The 18,901-nt window shown below is 46.4% G+C and overlaps 1 protein-coding gene across 1 annotated transcript in view; it reads left to right on the forward strand.

Annotated features, from left to right (window-relative positions):
- The window catches only part of PRKCI (protein kinase C iota), a 210,894-nt gene that overhangs the window by 176,205 nt on the left and 15,788 nt on the right, over nt 1–18,901 (forward strand). The window contains exon 17 of the mRNA XM_078666177.1: nt 10,825–10,940. Coding sequence (XP_078522303.1) covers nt 10,825–10,940 — 116 coding nt within the window. The remainder of the gene's footprint in view (nt 1–10,824; nt 10,941–18,901) is intronic.

The raw sequence follows: 18,901 nt of genomic DNA on the forward strand, positions 1-18,901 counted from the left end.
ACAAGATCCAGACGCCTCTGGTCGTGATACTTCTATCTCCCCTCCAGTTGATATAGGAGGGGTTCCATAACCTGATGGAGAGAGCGTCAAAGAGGTTTGGACTGCCGGTTACGAGAGAAGAGTCTGAATGTTTCCTCTATGACTTCAAGGAGCAATACAGAAGATCTGTCAAGTCCATTCCCAGAATTGAACATGTGTGGGAGGAAGGTATGAAGATCATGCAAAAACCAGCCACTGTTATTCCGGTTCTCCCCAGACTGGAAAAGAAGTATAAGGCCCCAGAAGGCAGTCCAGCTTGTCTTCTTGGACAGCCGAAGCCTTTATTCGGTGATCTCACAGGCCGCCCAAAGCAAGTCCAAAAACCCGTCAACACCTTTGACTACGCCTCCGGACAAGGACGGTAGGCGCCTGGATAACGTGGGGAAGAGGTTTTCTTCCATGGCCAGCTTGCTTGTTAGAGCAGCAAATGCTCTCGCCATTCTAGGCAGATACGATCGCCAGATGTGGTGTGACATGGAACCGTTTGTGGACCAACTACCAGACTCCACAAGGGATGAGGCCAAGAGAGTGCTGATGGAGGGAGAGAAATCCTCCTCTGAAGTGATCAACTGTGCTATGGATATAGCTTCCACGGCTTTTCGGGCCTTAGCAGGGTCAGCGGTGCTACGTCGCCAGGGCTGGTTGAGAGCCACCTGGTTTTGTCAGGAGGTCCAAAATAAGATCCTGGATCTCCCATTTGATGGAGAGATGCTTTTCGGTAAGCATGTTGATGATGCCCTGCAAAATATAACAAGCATTGGAAATGCAATAGGTCTCGCACCATTAGAGTTAGTGCTTTTAGAATTGTTTATGGGGTTTTTTTGTCAATGTTTAGCATTTTTGTTTCCTGTAGCCAATGCTAAAGTATTACAAATAAAAAAAGCCATAAACATTTCTAAAAGCTCTAACTGAAATGGTCTGAGAACTATTGCACTGTGTGAGGGTGAGTGAGGGTGAGTGAGGGTGAGGGGTTGAGGGTGAGGGGTTGAGGGTGAGGGTGAGTGAGGGTGAGTGAGGGTGAGTGAGGGGGAGTGAGGGTGAGTGAGGGTGAGGGGTTGAGGTTGAGGGTGAGGTGTTGAGGGTGAGTGAGGGTGAGGGTGGGTGAGAGTGAGGGTGAGTGAGGGGTTGAGGGTGAGGGGTTGTGGGTGAGTGAGGGTTTGAGGGTGAGGGGTTGAGGGTGAGTGAGGGTGAGTGAGGGTGAGGGGGAGGGGTCGAGGGGGAGGGGTTGAGGGTGAGTGAGGGTGAATGAGTGAGGGTGAGGGGTTGAGGGTGAGTGAGGGTGAGGGTGAGTGAGGGTGAGGGTGAGTGAGGGTGAGGGGTTGAGGGTGAGTGAGGGTGAGGGTGAGGCTGAGGGGTTGAGGGTGAGTGAGAGTGAGTGTTGTGAGAGAGGGGTGATGAGGCCTGGTTGTTGTGAGAGAGGGGTGATGAGTCCTGGTTGTTTTGAGGTACAGCTGATGAGGCCTGGTTGTTGTGCGCTCTGTGTATTTTCACATGGCGTTCTACATTCTTAATGGAGTGCCTGTAACTGTATATTCCACTCAGTTATCTCCAGTTGCATCTGGAGATCAACCTGGGCGGACGCCTTAGCTGTGCTGCAATAAACCTGCTTGTCTTCTTATCGTGGATTTGGCATCATTGTAATAAAGTCGTTCACTAAAAGAATTACATGAAATTACATTGGGAGATGAGGGTTGGAGGCGAGCTAGTGAGAGAAAGAAGAGGGCCGGCTTTCTGTGTGGAAATGAACACAGAACTGCAGCGGCTCCACTGTGGCGTCTGATAACAAATATTAAACATTATTTATCAGCATTGGGAGCCATTGAGAATGTAACCAGTGATTAGTGCTTATCTACTTCCATCGGATTTCCATTGTCTGCTGCGCAGCGCTCCTAGAGCAATGTTTTGTGCAGCAGGCGCTTAACAACCCCCTTCCCCATGTGTAAATGCACACGCACTATAACTCACTGCAAAGCGTTAAATGTCGCTTCGCCCAACAAATATTCATGACTTGCTGATTGTAGCGAATAAAGCAGATATAAGGCTGGAGACATTGTAGGCGGTGTGAAAAAGCTATGCTGCTTTCTGCCACGCCTATTCCTAATGCTGACATGACATTTTTCGATTACGGCCCCAGGAACGTTTTGGAACTTTGTTTCCTGTGACCGCAAAAACGCAACAGGCTGTTGAACAGCGGCCACCACTGACAGCTTCTGAATGACAGCAAAGTAAATAAAGAGATGGGCGAGCCGCGCAGAACAAAAGAAAGGCATGCTACCGCCATTATTAAAGATGAATAAAGGCACGCGCCGCCATTGTTAATGATGAAGCTACCCAACAAAAAAAAAAATGCAGTAAAACTTTCATTGAATAATTAAAATGTATCAACACACAAAAATGATCATCACTCCCCTAATTGTGCTACTAGATTGCATTAACCAGTTTCGCTGTCGGTGCCCCTCAGCTGAGATTTCAGGGAGAGTGTGTACCCACTGAAAGAACCTCCAGTAACCTCTTTCTTGTTCGTTCTCTGAGGTTCACGGCACAGGAGGACGTTAGTTACGAAGAAGCTGTGGCATGCAGTTACTGTGATTGGAACCTCTGTGCGGAGGAGCATGCGTGGGCTGCTAAAGGGGGCTGGTGGTGTGAAGGTGGCTTAATAGTCTGAAGCAGTAAGGTTAGGAACACGGATGTAAAGGGTACAGCTACAGGAACGTGAAAGCCAGCAGCATGCTTGCCTGAGCCAGAGAAACACTCACAAAGGGAGGAGAGCAAGCATCTGTATACATTAAAGTAAGGCACCCATGAATTGGGTGCCGCTCTAAGCCAGGGAAACGCTCATTCAAATAAACAAGCGAAAGGATCGGAGACACGGCGGGTAAAATAAACAAACAAAAAAAACGAAGCCGGAGGGAAGAGAGGGGAGGGGGGAGGAGAAATGCGACACGGTGGGAAGGGGAGGGGGCGGAGCGGGTCAAATCAACAAACAAGCCGAAGGGAAGAGAGGGGAGGGGGGAGGAGAAATGCGATACTAGATTGCATTAACCAGTTTCGCTGTCGGTGCCCCTCAGCTGAGATTTCAGGGAGAGTGTGTACCCACTGAAAGAACCTCCAGTAACCTCTTTCTTGTTCGTTCTCTGAGGTTCACGGCACAGGAGGACGTTAGTTACGAAGAAGCTGTGGCATGCAGTTACTGTGATTGGAACCTCTGTGCGGAGGAGCATGCGTGGGCTGCTAAAGGGGGCTGGTGGTGTGAAGGTGGCTTAATAGTCTGAAGCAGTAAGGTTAGGAACACGGATGTAAAGGGTACAGCTACAGGAACGTGAAAGCCAGCAGCATGCTTGCCTGAGCCAGAGAAACACTCACAAAGGGAGGAGAGCAAGCATCTGTATACATTAAAGTAAGGCACCCATGAATTGGGTGCCGCTCTAAGCCAGGGAAACGCTCATTCAAATAAACAAGCGAAAGGATCGGAGACACGGCGGGTAAAATAAACACAAAAAAAAACGAAGCCGGAGGGAAGAGAGGGGAGGGGGGAGGAGAAATGCGACACGGTGGGAAGGGGAGGGGGCGGAGCGGGTCAAATCAACAAACAAGCCAAAGGGAAGAGAGGGGAGGGGGAGGAGAAATGCGATACTAGATTGCATTAACCAGTTTCGCTGTCGGTGCCCCTCAGCTGAGATTTCAGGGAGAGTGTGTACCCACTGAAAGAACCTCCAGTAACCTCTTTCTTGTTCGTTCTCTGAGGTTCACGGCACAGGAGGACGTTAGTTACGAAGAAGCTGTGGCATGCAGTTACTGTGATTGGAACCTCTGTGCGGAGGAGCATGCGTGGGCTGCTAAAGGGGGCTGGTGGTGTGAAGGTGGCTTAATAGTCTGAAGCAGTAAGGTTAGGAACACAGATGTAAAGGGTACAGCTACAGGAACGTGAAAGCCAGCAGCATGCTTGCCTGAGCCAGAGAAACACTCACAAAGGGAGGAGAGCAAGCATCTGTATACATTAAAGTAAGGCACCCATGAATTGGGTGCCGCTCTAAGCCAGGGAAACGCTCATTCAAATAAACAAGCGAAAGGATCGGAGACACGGCGGGTAAAATAAACAAAAAAAAAAACGAAGCCGGAGGGAAGAGAGGGGCGGGGGGAGGAGAAATGCGACACGGTGGGAAGGGGAGGGGGCGGAGCGGGTCAAATCAACAAACAAGCCGAAGGGAAGAGAGGGGAGGGGGGAGGAGAAATGCGACACGGTAAACAAAGACGGACATGCACGCGCCCGTGACTTTTAAGGTCAATGCGCATGCGCATAAGCTTAATGCGCATGCGCATTGACCTTAAAAGTCACGGGCACTGCAAGGAATCGCCACGATTCCTTGCAGTGTGGATAAAGAGTGGATAACTCGCAATACTCTCGCCTTGCTCGATGCGCATGCGCATCGACAGGCGAGACCTAAAAAAGGATACAGACACGGCGAAGTCCTTGGGATCACTCAACTACCGTAAGGTCCCATTTAAAGGCGCTCGTGGCAGAGGTTTCTCTTCGTATAGAGGCAACACCCAACAGAGATATTCCTCACAATCTTCGCAGTCTTATAAGACCCAATACTCAAATCAACGGCGGGGACAATCGACGTCTTACTCTCGCCAACCTCCGCGAGGCCGTCAGAACTGTCAGGGACATGACAACGCCAAGCGGCAATAGCGGCTTCCTGGCTCTACCTACTGTTCCTACCCTCCCAGTCACATCAGTGGGGGGCAGGATATCATTTTGTCTGAGCAGCTGGAAGTCTATAACATCGGACCAGTGGGTCCTGAATATTGTAGAGAGTGGCCATACGTTGGAATTCCAAGATCTTCCTCCAACAAGAGCTCCGGGCGTCATCCGCACAAAACATCTGGGACTGCTCCATCTCGAAGCCCATTAATTGTTCCTCAAGGGGGCAATAGAACCGGTACCTCTCTCTCAGAGGGGCAGAAGTTTTTATTCCAGGTTCTTCCTGGTGCGGAAGACGGCAGAGACTTTGGCGCCCCATACTAGACCTACGAGAGCTCAACACTTATCTCATCAAACTCTCTTTCAGGATGGTCACTCTCCAAGAAATTCTTCCTCTTTTGAACCCAAGCGACTATTTGGCGTCTCTGGATTTAGAAGATGCGTATTTCCACATACCGATACACCCAGCTCACAGACAATATCTGCGCTTCACAGTGGGCAAGAGCCATTTCCAATTCAAGGTGCTTCCGTTTGGCCTTCGGTCTGCACCACGGGTATTCACCAAAGTGTTAGCACCAGTAGCGGCTTTTCTACGAAAACAATCCCTGGAAGTCTTCCCTTACTTGGACGACTGGCTCGTCAAGGCTCCATCTTTCAAGGAAACTTCTCAAGCCGTTTCAACTTGCATCCAGTTGTTCAGTCACCTGGGCCTTCAGCTAAACAAACACCAGTCAGTTCTACAACCCTCCAGATCCGCAAGATTCCTGGGGGCCATTTTTGACACAAAGCAATGCACGGCTCGTCCTTCGGAGGAGCGTCAACAAAAGTTGATCGTATCAGCTCGCCAACTGTTCCACAAGAAATGCCTTTCAGTCCGTCAATAAAAGTCCCTTCTCGGGTCGATGTCATCCTGCATACCATTAATACCGCATTGCAGGCTGCGAATGCGTCCTCTGCAGGAAGAACTAGACAAACAATGGTGCCAAGCAGAGGGATCATTCAACGACAAGGTGTTGGTGACATCGGCAATGAGAAGGGCATGCGAATGGTGGCTAGTGCAAGACAATATCGCACAAGGTCTGACGTTCAAAATTTCACCATCCCCCCCTGATCATGACCACGGATGCCTCTTTGGAGGGCTGGGGAGCAGTGCTCCGAGAGCTTCAAGTCAGCGGGCACTGGAGTCCAGAGCAGCACCAGTGCCATATCAATTTTTTGGAGCTGACGGCCATTCGGTTGGCCTTGCAGGCTTTCCTTCCCAGAGTTCGCAACCATACAGTGCTGGTGCGGACGGACAATACGACTGCCATGCACTACGTCAACAAGCAAGGGGGAACGAGGTCGCAAACTCTGTCCACAGAAGCTCAGAGGATCTGGGATTATGCGATTCTTTACAGCATCAGTCTGAGAGCCGAACACCTGGCAGGCTCGCTCAATGTCAAGGCGGATGCCCTGAGTCGCCAGACAGAGGTGACTCACGGATGGGAATTGAATCAGTCCATTCTGGAGAGTGTGTTCTCGGTTTGGGGGACACCAACCATAGACCTTTTTGCCTCTCCGGTGAACGCCAAATGCCGGTTTTACGCAAGCAAAGTTCGCCATCAGGGATCCCTGGGGAACGCCCTTTCGATGGCCTGGTACAGCACGTTCTTTTATGCTTTTCCTCCAATTCCCCTCATTCCTCGAGTACTCAGGAAAATGAAGGCAGGACCATGCAAGATGATTCTCATTGCACCAGCGTGGCCACGCCAATTTTGGTACACAGAACTCCTGCGGCTCTCCCAGGCTCCTCCAATTCGCTTACAACCAATTCCGTCCCTGTTGTCAAGGAATCGGGGACAGGTTTACCATCCGGATCCGAAATCGCTACACTTGACAGCGTGGCTCCTGAACACAGAGAGTTCCGTCATCTGAATCTCTCCCAGGAATGTAGAGAAGTTTTGTCACAGGCTCGAGCACCGAGCACTAATAAAACTTACAAGGCAAAATGGAAGAGGTTCTGCCTATGGTGTCAAAGACAAGGTCTCCATCCTTACAAGGCGCTGCCTCATCAACTATTGCCGTATATACTATCATTGGCTAAGTCTGGGTTGGCGCATTCGTCTGTGAAGGTACATCTTGCAGCCATATCAAGGTTTCGGCGTAGTTCTTCAGGCCCTTCCTTATGGTCCTCTAGGATTGTTAAACAATTCTTAAAAGGCTTGTTCCGGATGTATCCTGCAGTTCGACCTCCTCCACCAGTTTGGCAGCTCAATCTTGTCATGGCTCAACTCATGAAAGCTCCGTTTGAGCCTGTGCACAAGGCGGACTTGAAGTTCCTGTCTTGGAAACTTGCCCTCCTCTTAGCTCTGACATCGGCGAGAAGAGTTAGTGAGCTTCAAGCTCTCTCCATAGTGCATCCATTCCTTCAATTCAAAAAGGATGTTCTTATTCTTCGCACCAATCCGAAGTTTATTCCGAAGGTGCCGTTGAATGAGCCTTTGATTTTAAAGTCTTTCTTTCCGCGCCCTTCTACGCCTGCGGAACGCACATTGCATTCTTTGGACGTTCAGAGATGCTTGAAATTCTACTTAGAGCGCACACGACCCTTTCGGAAATCATCCCAGTTGTTTGTGTCCTACAGCGCACCTCGGAAGGGGTTTCCTTTGGCAAAGAGTGGCATTTCCCGCTGGATCTCCAGTGCGATTCAATTCTGCCATCAGGAGGCGGGCAAGCCACTGGACAGAAAAGTCAGTGCACATTCCACAAGGTCTGTGGCATCGTCTGTGGCTCTCTTCTCTGGAGTCGCCATTAAGGACATATGCAGGGCAGCAACGTGGAGCAGTACTCATACCTTCACGAAACACTACTGCCTGGAGTCTGCAGGACGAGACGACGCGGCTGTTGGTCAAGCAGTTCTGCGAAATCTTTTTCATTGCGAGGTGAGCTTTCCCTACAATCCCTCCATCCTGGTGAGCACATTTTGTTTATTGTTTTGCTATGCTATAAGTATTGCTAATATGGTTATGTGATGCCATGTATCTACAAAATGTGTCTTTGTGATTTACTGCTAGCTACTCTGATACAAAGCATGGGAATCTATGAAAGTTCCAATACCGGGGCAAGAAAACAAGTTACTTACCTGTAACTTTGGTTCCCCTGTATTGGTAACTTTCATAGATTCCGATGCGCCCACCCTCCTCCCCTGGGAAAGCTCAGTCTTTTGACGAGAGATAGTGGCGGTTTGCACAACGGCTACGAAAATCTGAGGCTCTGAGCTCTCTCAGGAAGGTTCTATGGGGTGAGGCTGCTCTGATTGGTCCTTACAAAAGTTTGGTCTCTTTTACAAAAAGAGGGTGATAGGATACAAAATGAGATGAGGCCTAGGCCTATTTTTCTCTTTTGTTTCTATGGTTGTGATACTACCGAGGCTCCCATTCCGACGACGGGAAATGATACAAAGCATGGGAATCTATGAAAGTTATCAATACTGGGGAACCAAAGTTACAGGTAAGTAACTTGTTTTCTTCTTCTGATGTTGTTATCAAAGCAGACTGTGTGCTGTGTTGGCTCCTGAAACCATATTGTGTGTGATCCAACAATTTATTAGCCTTCGGAAAGAAAGGAAGTTCTTTGTTAATTGTAATCTCCACAATCTTGGATGGAAAGGGAAGGCAGGATATAGGCCTGTAGTTGCTTGAGTCCAGCGGTTTAAGATACTTGTTTTTAAGCAAAGGTAAGATGGAAGCCTTTTTCCAGACTTTAAAGAAATATCCTTGACTGAACATTTCATTGAAGATAGTAGTTGAATGACTGGCTATTGTCTTGGCAACAGATTGCAGGATCTATTGAGGTCAAGGGTCGAAGAGTGAGCTGAATGTGGACTCCTTGGAGGCGCATGCACTGTTGCTTAAATGAAGACCCTATCTAGACCAGGACATTCTTTTCAGGACTTGAACCATCATAATGTAAAAATGAATTATTCAAGTCAATAATGATGGTACTAGATATTTCAAAGAACAACCTTCACCGAAAAATACTGGTGATAGTTATTCAACAGATAATACAAATAAATCCAAGAACCCGCATGCAAATACCTCAAAGTTAAAAATAGCAAGAAAGAATAAGTTGAAGAGCAGTTCCAAAAAAAAAGGTGGAACAAGATAGAGTTCAGCATATTTCTTACATGTTATTTAATCTTGTTGACCACTTTTATCAAGAGAGCTCATGGGCGTTCCATGCCCCCCTATGCAAATAAGCATCATATTCTGATGCTGTTTCGGCAGCATTTGCCCAAGCCCTCTATAGGGAATTGAACAGCAGCATTTTCTGTTTCACTTCTATCAAGCCAGTGTAAGTGTGCTTTGTAGAAGGATGGCTGTCTCATTAGAATGGTCCTCCTAAGGTAATAACATGGACTATACTTTTAAAATAGCTGCAGGTGTGAGGATCGGGTACAGTGAAATCCTCTATTCCCTAGAATTGCAAGTTGCTTATGTTCATTTTTGGTGCATCACACTCACAGAAACTATTTGACATGGGTGGTTGACCGAAATGGCCATGATGAGTTCTCATGGTAAAGGACCTCTTGAGATAAAATCTTACCACCTAACCCTAATTGAATGACTGGATGAACCGGTCAAATCCTGAAACTGGCAGTAGTTTATTTTCAAGCTACATTGAATTAGGGTTTGCCTTCATTTAAAATGCAGGCACACCGGGTAGCTTAAGTTCAACAGTGTTGTGAAAGATGATCTTCCTGATTATAATCTCACGTGTCGGGGTTTACAGATTGTGAGTTTTAATAGCATTTAAACCTTTTCCATGATTTTCAGAGATAATATGAGGATCAGAACTCACCAGAACCTTTACCAAATATGATCATATCAGGAGTGTCCTTGTTTATAGTCCTCCAATAACAAGCCTTTTCTTAGACAAAAAGACTTTTCAGGTGTGTGAATGTGAGAAGTGTTCTACGCAAGAACAATAGACATCCGAATGACAGATCACCTGTGGGTCCAGCTTGAATGCAACAATAGAGCACTTGACAGCAGAACATTAAAGCGGATTACGTTGCGTGCATCAAGTACTATAAAATGAAAAACAAACTGAAAATGTCAGTCCTCAGGATGGTAGATTTGACCGGAGGCAGAACAGTATCTACCCTGTTTCTACTCCAGACATGTTTTCAAGACCCCTAAAACAGAAGCATAGAGGTTGATGCCCGACTTCACAAAGCACTGACGCTTGGTGGTCTTTCAGGGCAGAAAGCACAATGAGGTAGTGTTCTCAAGATTATTTTTGTATTTGTAAGCTGCTTAACTCCCACCTCTTTGGTGACCAATTACATTCTTTGCTAAATAACTATGTGGTATTTGAAACATAGTGCTGGAGAAAAATGTTGGCTAAAGCTCTCTAGCTCTGATGTATTGGTCAGATTCACAAACACCGACCCCAACCTCCTTCGTAAGCAGAGAGCATGTTGGTGCAACCACCTGCATGAAAGAATGAGATGACCATTTTGTCTAGGTTTTAAACACTCATCCACTCAGTGGGTTAGAGTTACAAAGGAAAGTGATTCCCAAAGTGAAACAAAATTTGAAAGAAAGCATTGATTATGGTGAGGTACACTTTATGAAACCTAAGAATTATATAAAAGTTATATATGGAGAACTATAAAGATGGACAAGAATCTTTTTTATTTTTTGCACATTGATTGTCACAAACTGAATAGTAGTTATGAGCTAGCTGTTGATCCAGGAGTTCTAGAAACAAATTCTGGGCCATTAAACCAGTTATGTAACCATTCAGTGCACCTGTGAATTTTTTTATTGAGTACTTGTATTTGTTTTTGCTGGGGAATAGTTGATCAACGTCTATTCTGTAGATGTAGACCTGTATTAATCATGTTAAAATATTCATGACTCTGCATAATACTTCCAGACTGTATTATGTTTGCATGTTAGCTGTTCGGGGACCAAACCTTAAACTTCATGGGATACTTATAAGTGATTCCTTGATTTATTTGCTTTTTCTAAAAAATGTGTTTTTACTTATATGCTAGAGGTGACTTTTTTGTCCTTGGAAAACATTTCTTTTAGATGGAGCAAAAGCAGATTGTTCCACCTTTTAAACCTAATATCTGTGGAGAATTTGGATTGGACAACTTTGATGCCCAGTTCACAAATGAACCAGTACAGCTCACTCCAGATGACGAGTAAGTATGATTTTTAGAGGGGCTTTTCGCAAAATGCAAATAAATGTCATTAGTGTTGAGCTTTGCCATTTCTTTCAGGCATGATAATGGAGTTATTTGCTAATGCGTCAAACATTTTACTTCACAATATATTGCCTCATAAATTATGGATACTGCATACTCAGTGAATTGTTGTTGCCCTTGTTTTTCATCACAGTAGCAGGTAGGTTGCTTAACATCAAATACATGATGATTGTTTCTGTGGTCAACCAATATTCCTGGGATTTGATACGCAATTAATCTTCCTCGTCCATTTTAGGTAAAATATTTCCATAGGCTGCCATAGACTGCTCCAGTGATCAACACACAATGGTGCTTCCTCACTAACTGTATTATGGAATCCTGTTTCTTAGAATCTAGCTAGGAAATTAACTTTCACAGAAATCTTCTGCTTTATCTAAAGGCATCAGGTGTATGTTGGACATCAACATTTACTCCTTCCATTATGGTTCCATTGCTTTCATGGTTTGTCCTTTTGTTTCTTCTGAAATAAGGCCATTTAGTAGCTTTTCCTTCACAAACAAAAGAATTAGTGAAAATTGAGATTTCCAAACGTACTAGGATTGCTTTTGACATTGTTATTCTGTCCACTTGCATCTTTATTTTTTTTCTTTTTGTAAAGCCATCTTGACTGGCTGACAAGTATTTGTAATCCACACACAATGCTGAAAGTAAATTAGTATGCTTCCGTGGAGACTGGGCTGTTGTCTGTTCTCAAAGTTAGTATACACCCGGAGACCATTCTCTTTTTCTTTCTGGTCTCTGCTACTTTAATTCTTTTGCATCTTCAATTAATATTCATTTAAAAACCTTCAAGAAACCGTTACTTAGGGGTCTGGTTGGACTCATCCTTAAACTACTGAGTCCAAACCAAAAAAACAGCAGGGACCTGCTTTGGACTTCTACGGGGGCTCAGACCATTGCTGGGCTTCTTTGACACCTCTACGCACCAGGTCATCATCCAGGCGATGGTTTTGTCCAGACTTGATTATGCCTGCTCCCTCTATCAAGGGTCCAACAAAGCGGAGGTCCTGAGGCTGCAAAGGGCGCAGAACACAGCAGCAAGAAGACTTCTAGGTCTGCGCACGTTTTGTTCTGTGTCCAGCGCCATCCTTCGTCTTCATTGGTTACCTGTGGCCAGGCGTATCGAATTTAAAGCCGTATGTACTTCCTTTAAGGTTTTGAAATCCGCCACCCCTCCTATTCTGGCCAACCTTCTTTCGCCATATGTTCCATCACGGCCCCTTCGCTCACAGGGCCAGCATTTGGTAGTGGTACCCCTAATACGAAGAGTTTGCGCCGGTGGCCGCTCCTTTCGCTACAGAGCTGCCACTTTATGGAGCACACTACCTGTGCAGATCCGTGGCCTCAATAATTATTTGGAATTTAGGAAGGCAATCAAGACTTTTCTTTTCCCTTCAACTTAGTCTGGGCTAGCTCTGCTGTTAAGCCAGTTTTTCCTATCAGTGCCGGGACGCCCCTTTGCTGGGGCAGCAGTTGCGCTTTATAAGACACAGGCAGCCCGTCCCGACGTTGTCCGTGTATGAAATAGAATGTGTGTAATGTGTGTATTTGGCAAGGGCAATTTATTTTAAAATCTCGCGGTAGACAAAATTTTTTGTTTCATTAGAATAGGGACGGAGAAGGGCCAGCTGCAGCCCTGGTTGATGTTAGCATGCGCGTGTAATTGGTGTAGTGATCCGCCGCCGGAGCCCGGCTACAGCCCTGGTTGATGTTAGCAGGCGCGTGTAATGTCGTTGAATGAGAGAGTTATCAGACGCGGGTAAATCCGTTTAATGAGAGAGTTCAGTGACAGCGAGTAGGGGAGGCTGCAGTAATTGTCCCCGCAGACACGCTCATTTGCGTGTTCCCCCGCTTGAGGCCCAGATGCAGGACTGTTTGATGTTAGCAGGCTTGTGTTCCCCCGCTTGAGGCCCAGCTGCAGCCCTGGTTGATGCTATCAGGCGCGTGTAATTAGTGTACTGATCCGCCGCCTGAGCCCGGCTAGAGCCCTGGTTGATGGTAGCAGGCGCGTCTGATTTCGTTGAATGAGAGAGTTTAGTAACAGCGCACAGGAGAGGCTGCAGTAATGTTACTTACCAGGCCTCCAGATGAACGCGTTTGTCATGCCCCCAGCACACGGCCACAGCAGACGAACTTCTGATTAATGTACGACCCACATGGCATGAAGGGCGGAACATAGCACACGCCCCCAGCGTTTCTCACGCCCTCAGCGTGACCCTTGATGCGGGGCAATTGCGTTCACATCGCATGAAGGCCGGACACACGCCCCCAGCGTGCCCCTTGATGCTGCGCAGCAACGTAATTGGCGCTTGTATGTACGACTCGCATGGCATGAAGGGCGGACAAGCGACCCCAGCGTTTGCCATGCCCCCAGCGTTTGTCACGCCCCCAGCACACACCAACAGCCCACGATGTGCAGGCTGTACAACACGCCCCCAGCGTTAGTCACGCCCCCAGCCCACGCCCACAGCACAACGCAGACACGCCCACAAGGGACTACATTGCTGGCACGGTTCTTTTACCTTTTAAATGTATATGGTGTCCTACGGTACAATTGTATGTCTTGCACTGTATGATTGTGATGAACACCACTGTTTCTTGAAAAGTTAATAAAAACAATTTTTAAAAGAAAAATGTATATGGTGGCCATCTGCATAGCCTTTGTCCTTCTGCTGCAACTGCCCTTTCCAACGCTGTATTGGGTGTTGTGATTGGTGCTGTGGTTACTGAGATTATCCGCCTCAAAGGTTTGGGCTCTCTCTTTATAATAATATTAGTATGGACAATAACAATAATCTGCCTAATATTAGATTAACATGGAAGCATTGTTCCAATATTTCAGTTTCCTGTATTAGTCCAATAATTCTCTGTTAAATTATTTGCTTTTTACATCAAATTTGTCTTCCATATACACTGGTGTTTTTCTTTCGTTTGTTTAAACTGTTAACTGGCTGCCCGAGTGCTGAATGGTTCTTCCATTTGCTTAATGTATTTTTTTCTTTTACATTTTGATCTGGGTCTAAGTTAGCAGGGGACCAAGACAGAGGTGTTCCACTGGTGCTCCAGGAAACAGCTGAATTTTTATATGATGAACCCATTGGTAAAGAACAAGGGGGAGTGTAACATATGCGCTGCTGTGAGTGCCTGTGTAGTGAGCCCCCGGCTAGAACTGATCCTCTCTCCCCCGTACACAGTCAGTCAGAGAACATTTTGCAGAGCCAGCAGCAGGAACCCTTTGAGCGTGCTAGCTCACCTTGGGGGAGGTCAGGATCTTCCAGGGAAAACCAAGAACGCTGGGATGAGTAGTAGAGGTTGTCTCCTGTGAAGGCTTATGGTGAAACCTGCACTCTATAAACAGAGCTGCGTCCTTGGGGAGTAGAGGGGTTAAGTGAGGATGCCTTTAGGTCTCTCTACTGTTCCGAGGACAATGTATGAATTGGAAGCATTGTGGAACTCCATAGATGATAGGTTCTGGCTGCATATCACGCTACTACTGGTGTTAATGTCTGAGAAAAAGTTATATGCACTTGCCTATACAAGGAAGGACTATAGGTATTGTTGGCATGGAAAATACTCCTGCATTATAATGGATGTGCACCTCTGCCCTGAATTGCCCAGCTGTAGTGATAGCGGGATCCCTTGTAGCGATTTTTCGTCATGTGGGAGCACTTTTCATGCATTTGTGCTATGACTTATGCCTATCTATCCTGGTAATGGTAAATGGTAACTACCCTTGTCCAAAGTTAAGTAACACATGTGTGGTGGTGGCAGCATACCGGTTCTTTTTTAACTGTTTTTTTGTGTGTGTGTGTGTGTGAGAGAGAATGGGATCATTGGCGTGAACAAGCCTTTATATCAGTATCCCTGGAATGAGGCCCACTGGCCCACTCATATAAACTTCGGCTGCTGTGTAACTAAGTCATCCGTGGTGTACATCATGTTAGTATGCAGTCTGTGCAGCACGCATTTGCATGATGTAATGTATGTGTGCCTGTGTATGATCAGTACATGGAGGCCTGTGTGCTCCATATTGGACGTCCAGGACCTTGTAGATGCATTTGAAGGTAGAGGACCTGTTTAGCATTGTGAGTGTGTGCATACCTTGCACCTACCACCGCCCCTATTATGTAGATTCTTTATAATTTACCAGCTTCTGATAAATAAATACTCAGATTGTAGCGCATGGATTCTCACCCATGAGGGTATCCAGGCGCTGTCTGTAGGGCCGAGGAGATTAAGTGATTTGCCCAGAATCACAGGATGTTAAGCCGAGACTCAAACCTGGAACGGAGGATGCCTCGACGTCGAGCGTCGCTGGCCAGATGCCGACGGAGGGTGCCTCGACGTCAAACACCGATGACCGGGCGTCGACGGAGAGTGCCTCGACGGAGAGTGCCTCAACTTCGAACGCCGTTGACTAGGCGTCGACGGAGGATGCCACAATGTCAAAGATTGGTGGTGATGCTTCGACGCCGGCTGTCTCGATGTCCAGCTCCTATGCTCCAACGGAGACCTTTCTCTCGACGCTGCACGCCCCATCGACGGCAGCGGAGGTACCTTACTTTTCGACGCTGAAGTCTTCGCCTTTGGCGACGGCCTCTTCGACGCCGATCGAGAGCAAGTCGGGACTTCTCTCGACGTCGATCGCGTCCTGCGCTTCTTCTGTCTCTTAGGAGACCTACCTCTCTCAGAGAGACCATAAATACGAATTATCTCCCTATCCTTGAGAGTTCTATTTGATAACTTATTGCAGTGTTCACAAGAACTCTCAGAATGAGAATCCGGGAGGCAGAGGATACACACAGGATGTGTGTCAGTCTTGGACCTCTTCTTCTTCATACAGGAAGGGCAGTTGTCAAAGAGAGAAGGCATGTTTGACAGAAAAAATCCTTTTTTCAGATGTAAAAAAGGTAGCACTGACACTCTATGCTCAAAAGACGTCGAGTGAAGGTAAAAATTGTAGAAATTCTCTAGTATTTTTTGACAAAGTCAAAAAGAAAGGGAGCCGTTGAACCAGGGTCCTGACTGAAGGAGCCGGAAAGAACAACTGACCGAACTGTCACCCCTGAGGCATGATGGGAAGCCAGGGGTCATGGCTGCCTTAAAGGCACGGTGCGAGTTTTTGTTGAAAATGGTTTCATTTTCTATGCTATTGCTGTTCAATGCAGCCTATGGCTAACAATGTATGTCTATTGACAATTTACAAGATTTATGAGTCTTTTGCTCATTAAAACAGAGAGTTCAAGGGTTATTTGACCTAATGTGTTTTTCTTTCATTGCGATTTCAGTATATGTATAATTATTTGCATTGTTTAGCCTCATTTTTGGGGCTGCATTGGTGTGAGAAAAAATTATATATGTGTATACATATTTGTGGGGCTATTTATATGTAATTTACATATATATTTTTATAATATTTCCGGGGTCCCCACACGTGGGCAGGAATATTCATTGCTTATGACTTTGATGAGGATACCCCTGGAAGAGAACTAGGATTACAGGTAAGTAACTTATCCTTAAGGGATGTGGGGAGTAGAAAAAGTCAAAAAGGATAACAAATTACTAATATGATGATTAGATCAATTTACTGATATTCAAAGTATTACATATTATAATCTAAAATGTTATCACAACTAGTTTCAGATATCTTGAGGCTCAATAACAGTCATGAGTTACAAAGTCCAACTTCAAATATTTGTCATATCTCAAATTCCATCCAGTTGTTTGTTAATAAAGAAAAGTGCTTAAACTTCAAATATCAAGTCCAACAAATTCCAATCACAAATCAGTCTTGCAAGAGCCAACATGTTTCACAATTTCAAACCCAGTGGTGCATGTCCCAGGCAGATGTCTGCGACAGACCCACACTTGGTTTGTCTGTGGTGCTTGGAGCGGAACCACAACTTCAAGACCTGCGAAAACTGCCACGCCATGAATCCAAAGGTGCTGCTGGAACGCTCTTTGAATCTCCTAGCCGCCTGACGTCAGAAAACTCCACGCTGCTCAAGATCCCGGTCGTATGGAATGTCCCGGACTGCTCAAGGAGGCGCTCACAACAGTCGTCCCATTCCATCGAGTGGGTAAGTCCCACAAACGTAAGACATTGAAGATCTCTTCAACTTCATCATGCCAGCCCAAGTCCTCGGACAAGAGGTGTGAACGATGACACCGTTCAAGGCCTCGCTTCCACCTCGGAGCCTGTGCTTGGACCTGCTCCACGCCTTCCGGAGTTTCCTGGAGCCTCATATTTTTGAAGCCCGACCCCTTTGGAGCACCTTTGGGCCCCATGGCTTCTGGAGGGGCCCCTTCTGGATTTATACCAGCGGGCTCACCTTAAGCGCCAGTCTGCCTCCATGGATATATTGCTGGGTCTGGAGCAGCTTTTCCTGAGATACCGCAACCTTCCGTCGAACCCTCATCATGTGCATACTGCTGTCCTCTAGTGTCTTTTTGTAAGAAGTAGGCTTTTGAGACACGAGGTAAAGTGACTCCTTCCTTAAGGAGTCTTGAGCATGGACATCAACTCTATAGTTAGATTTTTTCCCGCTCAGGAAGTGGAGGATAGAGAGCAAAGTGAAGCATGAAGATGTTTATGCAGTAAGAAAGAAAAAAGTAACTGAAAAAATATGGTATCTGCAACAACTAAGGAATCCAGGTGAGGAGGTTGGGACATGTGAATCTATATCACTACATGCCATGAACAGATCTCTACAGGTTAAGTAGCACATTACGTTTGTGGCATGTGTATCTGTAGATAAATATTCTGTGACTAGAATAGAAAGCATTTTCCTCTGTAAGGTTTTGGCTAGCCAGAGGATATTGCAGAACATTGGAAAAGTGTATGCGAGACAACTTGTCCCACCTGGGCCTGCCGTTTTGCTGGAACGTCCAAACAATAGTTTTTAGCAAAAGTGTACGATGGGGATCAAGTAGCAGCTTTACAAATGTCAGCAATTGAATGTTGCCTAAAAAAGGCCATTGAAGCTGCTTTTTTTCTAGAGAATGTGGCTTGTGGGGTGTTAGGATCTGTCTTTTGGCTTTGGCACAGCCGCACTGAGTACACTTGACTAGCCAAGAAGCGATTCCTTGCTTTGAAATGACAGTCCCTCCTGTGGTTCCGAAAAAGCCACAAATAATTGTCTAGTTTTCAGAATTGGCTGTGTGCGATCAATTTAGTACAGAAGGACTATTTTTAGGTCTCGCCTGTCGATGCGCATGCGCATCGAGCTTGCGAGCCTATTGCGGCTTATACAAGCTTTAACTAAGAAGCAAGGAATCGTGGCGATTCCTTGCAGTGCCCGTGACTTTTAAGCTCAATGCGCATGTGCATTGAGCTTAAAAGCGCGTGCACAGCCGCCCGCATTCCTCCGACACCTTTGAAGTGAAGCTTAGCTTCACTTCAAAGGCCCGGCTTCTTCACACCCACATGCCGCTCTGCCCCGCTCAGCCCCCTCCCCTGAGTCATCCTGCCTGCCCAGACTTCTCCTCCCCCCTAATTACATCCCGCTTTCACTTGTTTGTATTTACATCATGTTGATTTATGTGCAACATAAGTTTTATCACATTACTCGAGGCTTCGTGACGCTAAATGCGCTGACCAGCATTGCAATATTAGACCTTTCTTTTCTTTTTAGCTCCGGCCGACATATGCTGCGTGTTTTTTACAGCTACTTTACACGGCAGGGATGCACCTTCTTGTCGATGGCCCTCGGTCTGCCAACAGTTTGCCTCTTGCTTTGTTCGTACCGCACAAGTGGAAGGTTCAGTCTGATGAGTTTTTGCCCACTTGGCACAGCCACGAGTACAGTCTTTCTTATCGACGGCGCCACCATTTCTGTAGTAGGGGATCTCTGTGTATAGTCATAATCTAGTGAATAGTCCCGCCCATGTGCGTGGAC

The sequence above is a fragment of the Lissotriton helveticus genome, chromosome 11 (genome assembly GCF_964261635.1).
Source record: "Lissotriton helveticus chromosome 11, aLisHel1.1, whole genome shotgun sequence".
Lineage (NCBI taxonomy): Eukaryota > Metazoa > Chordata > Amphibia > Caudata > Salamandridae > Lissotriton > Lissotriton helveticus.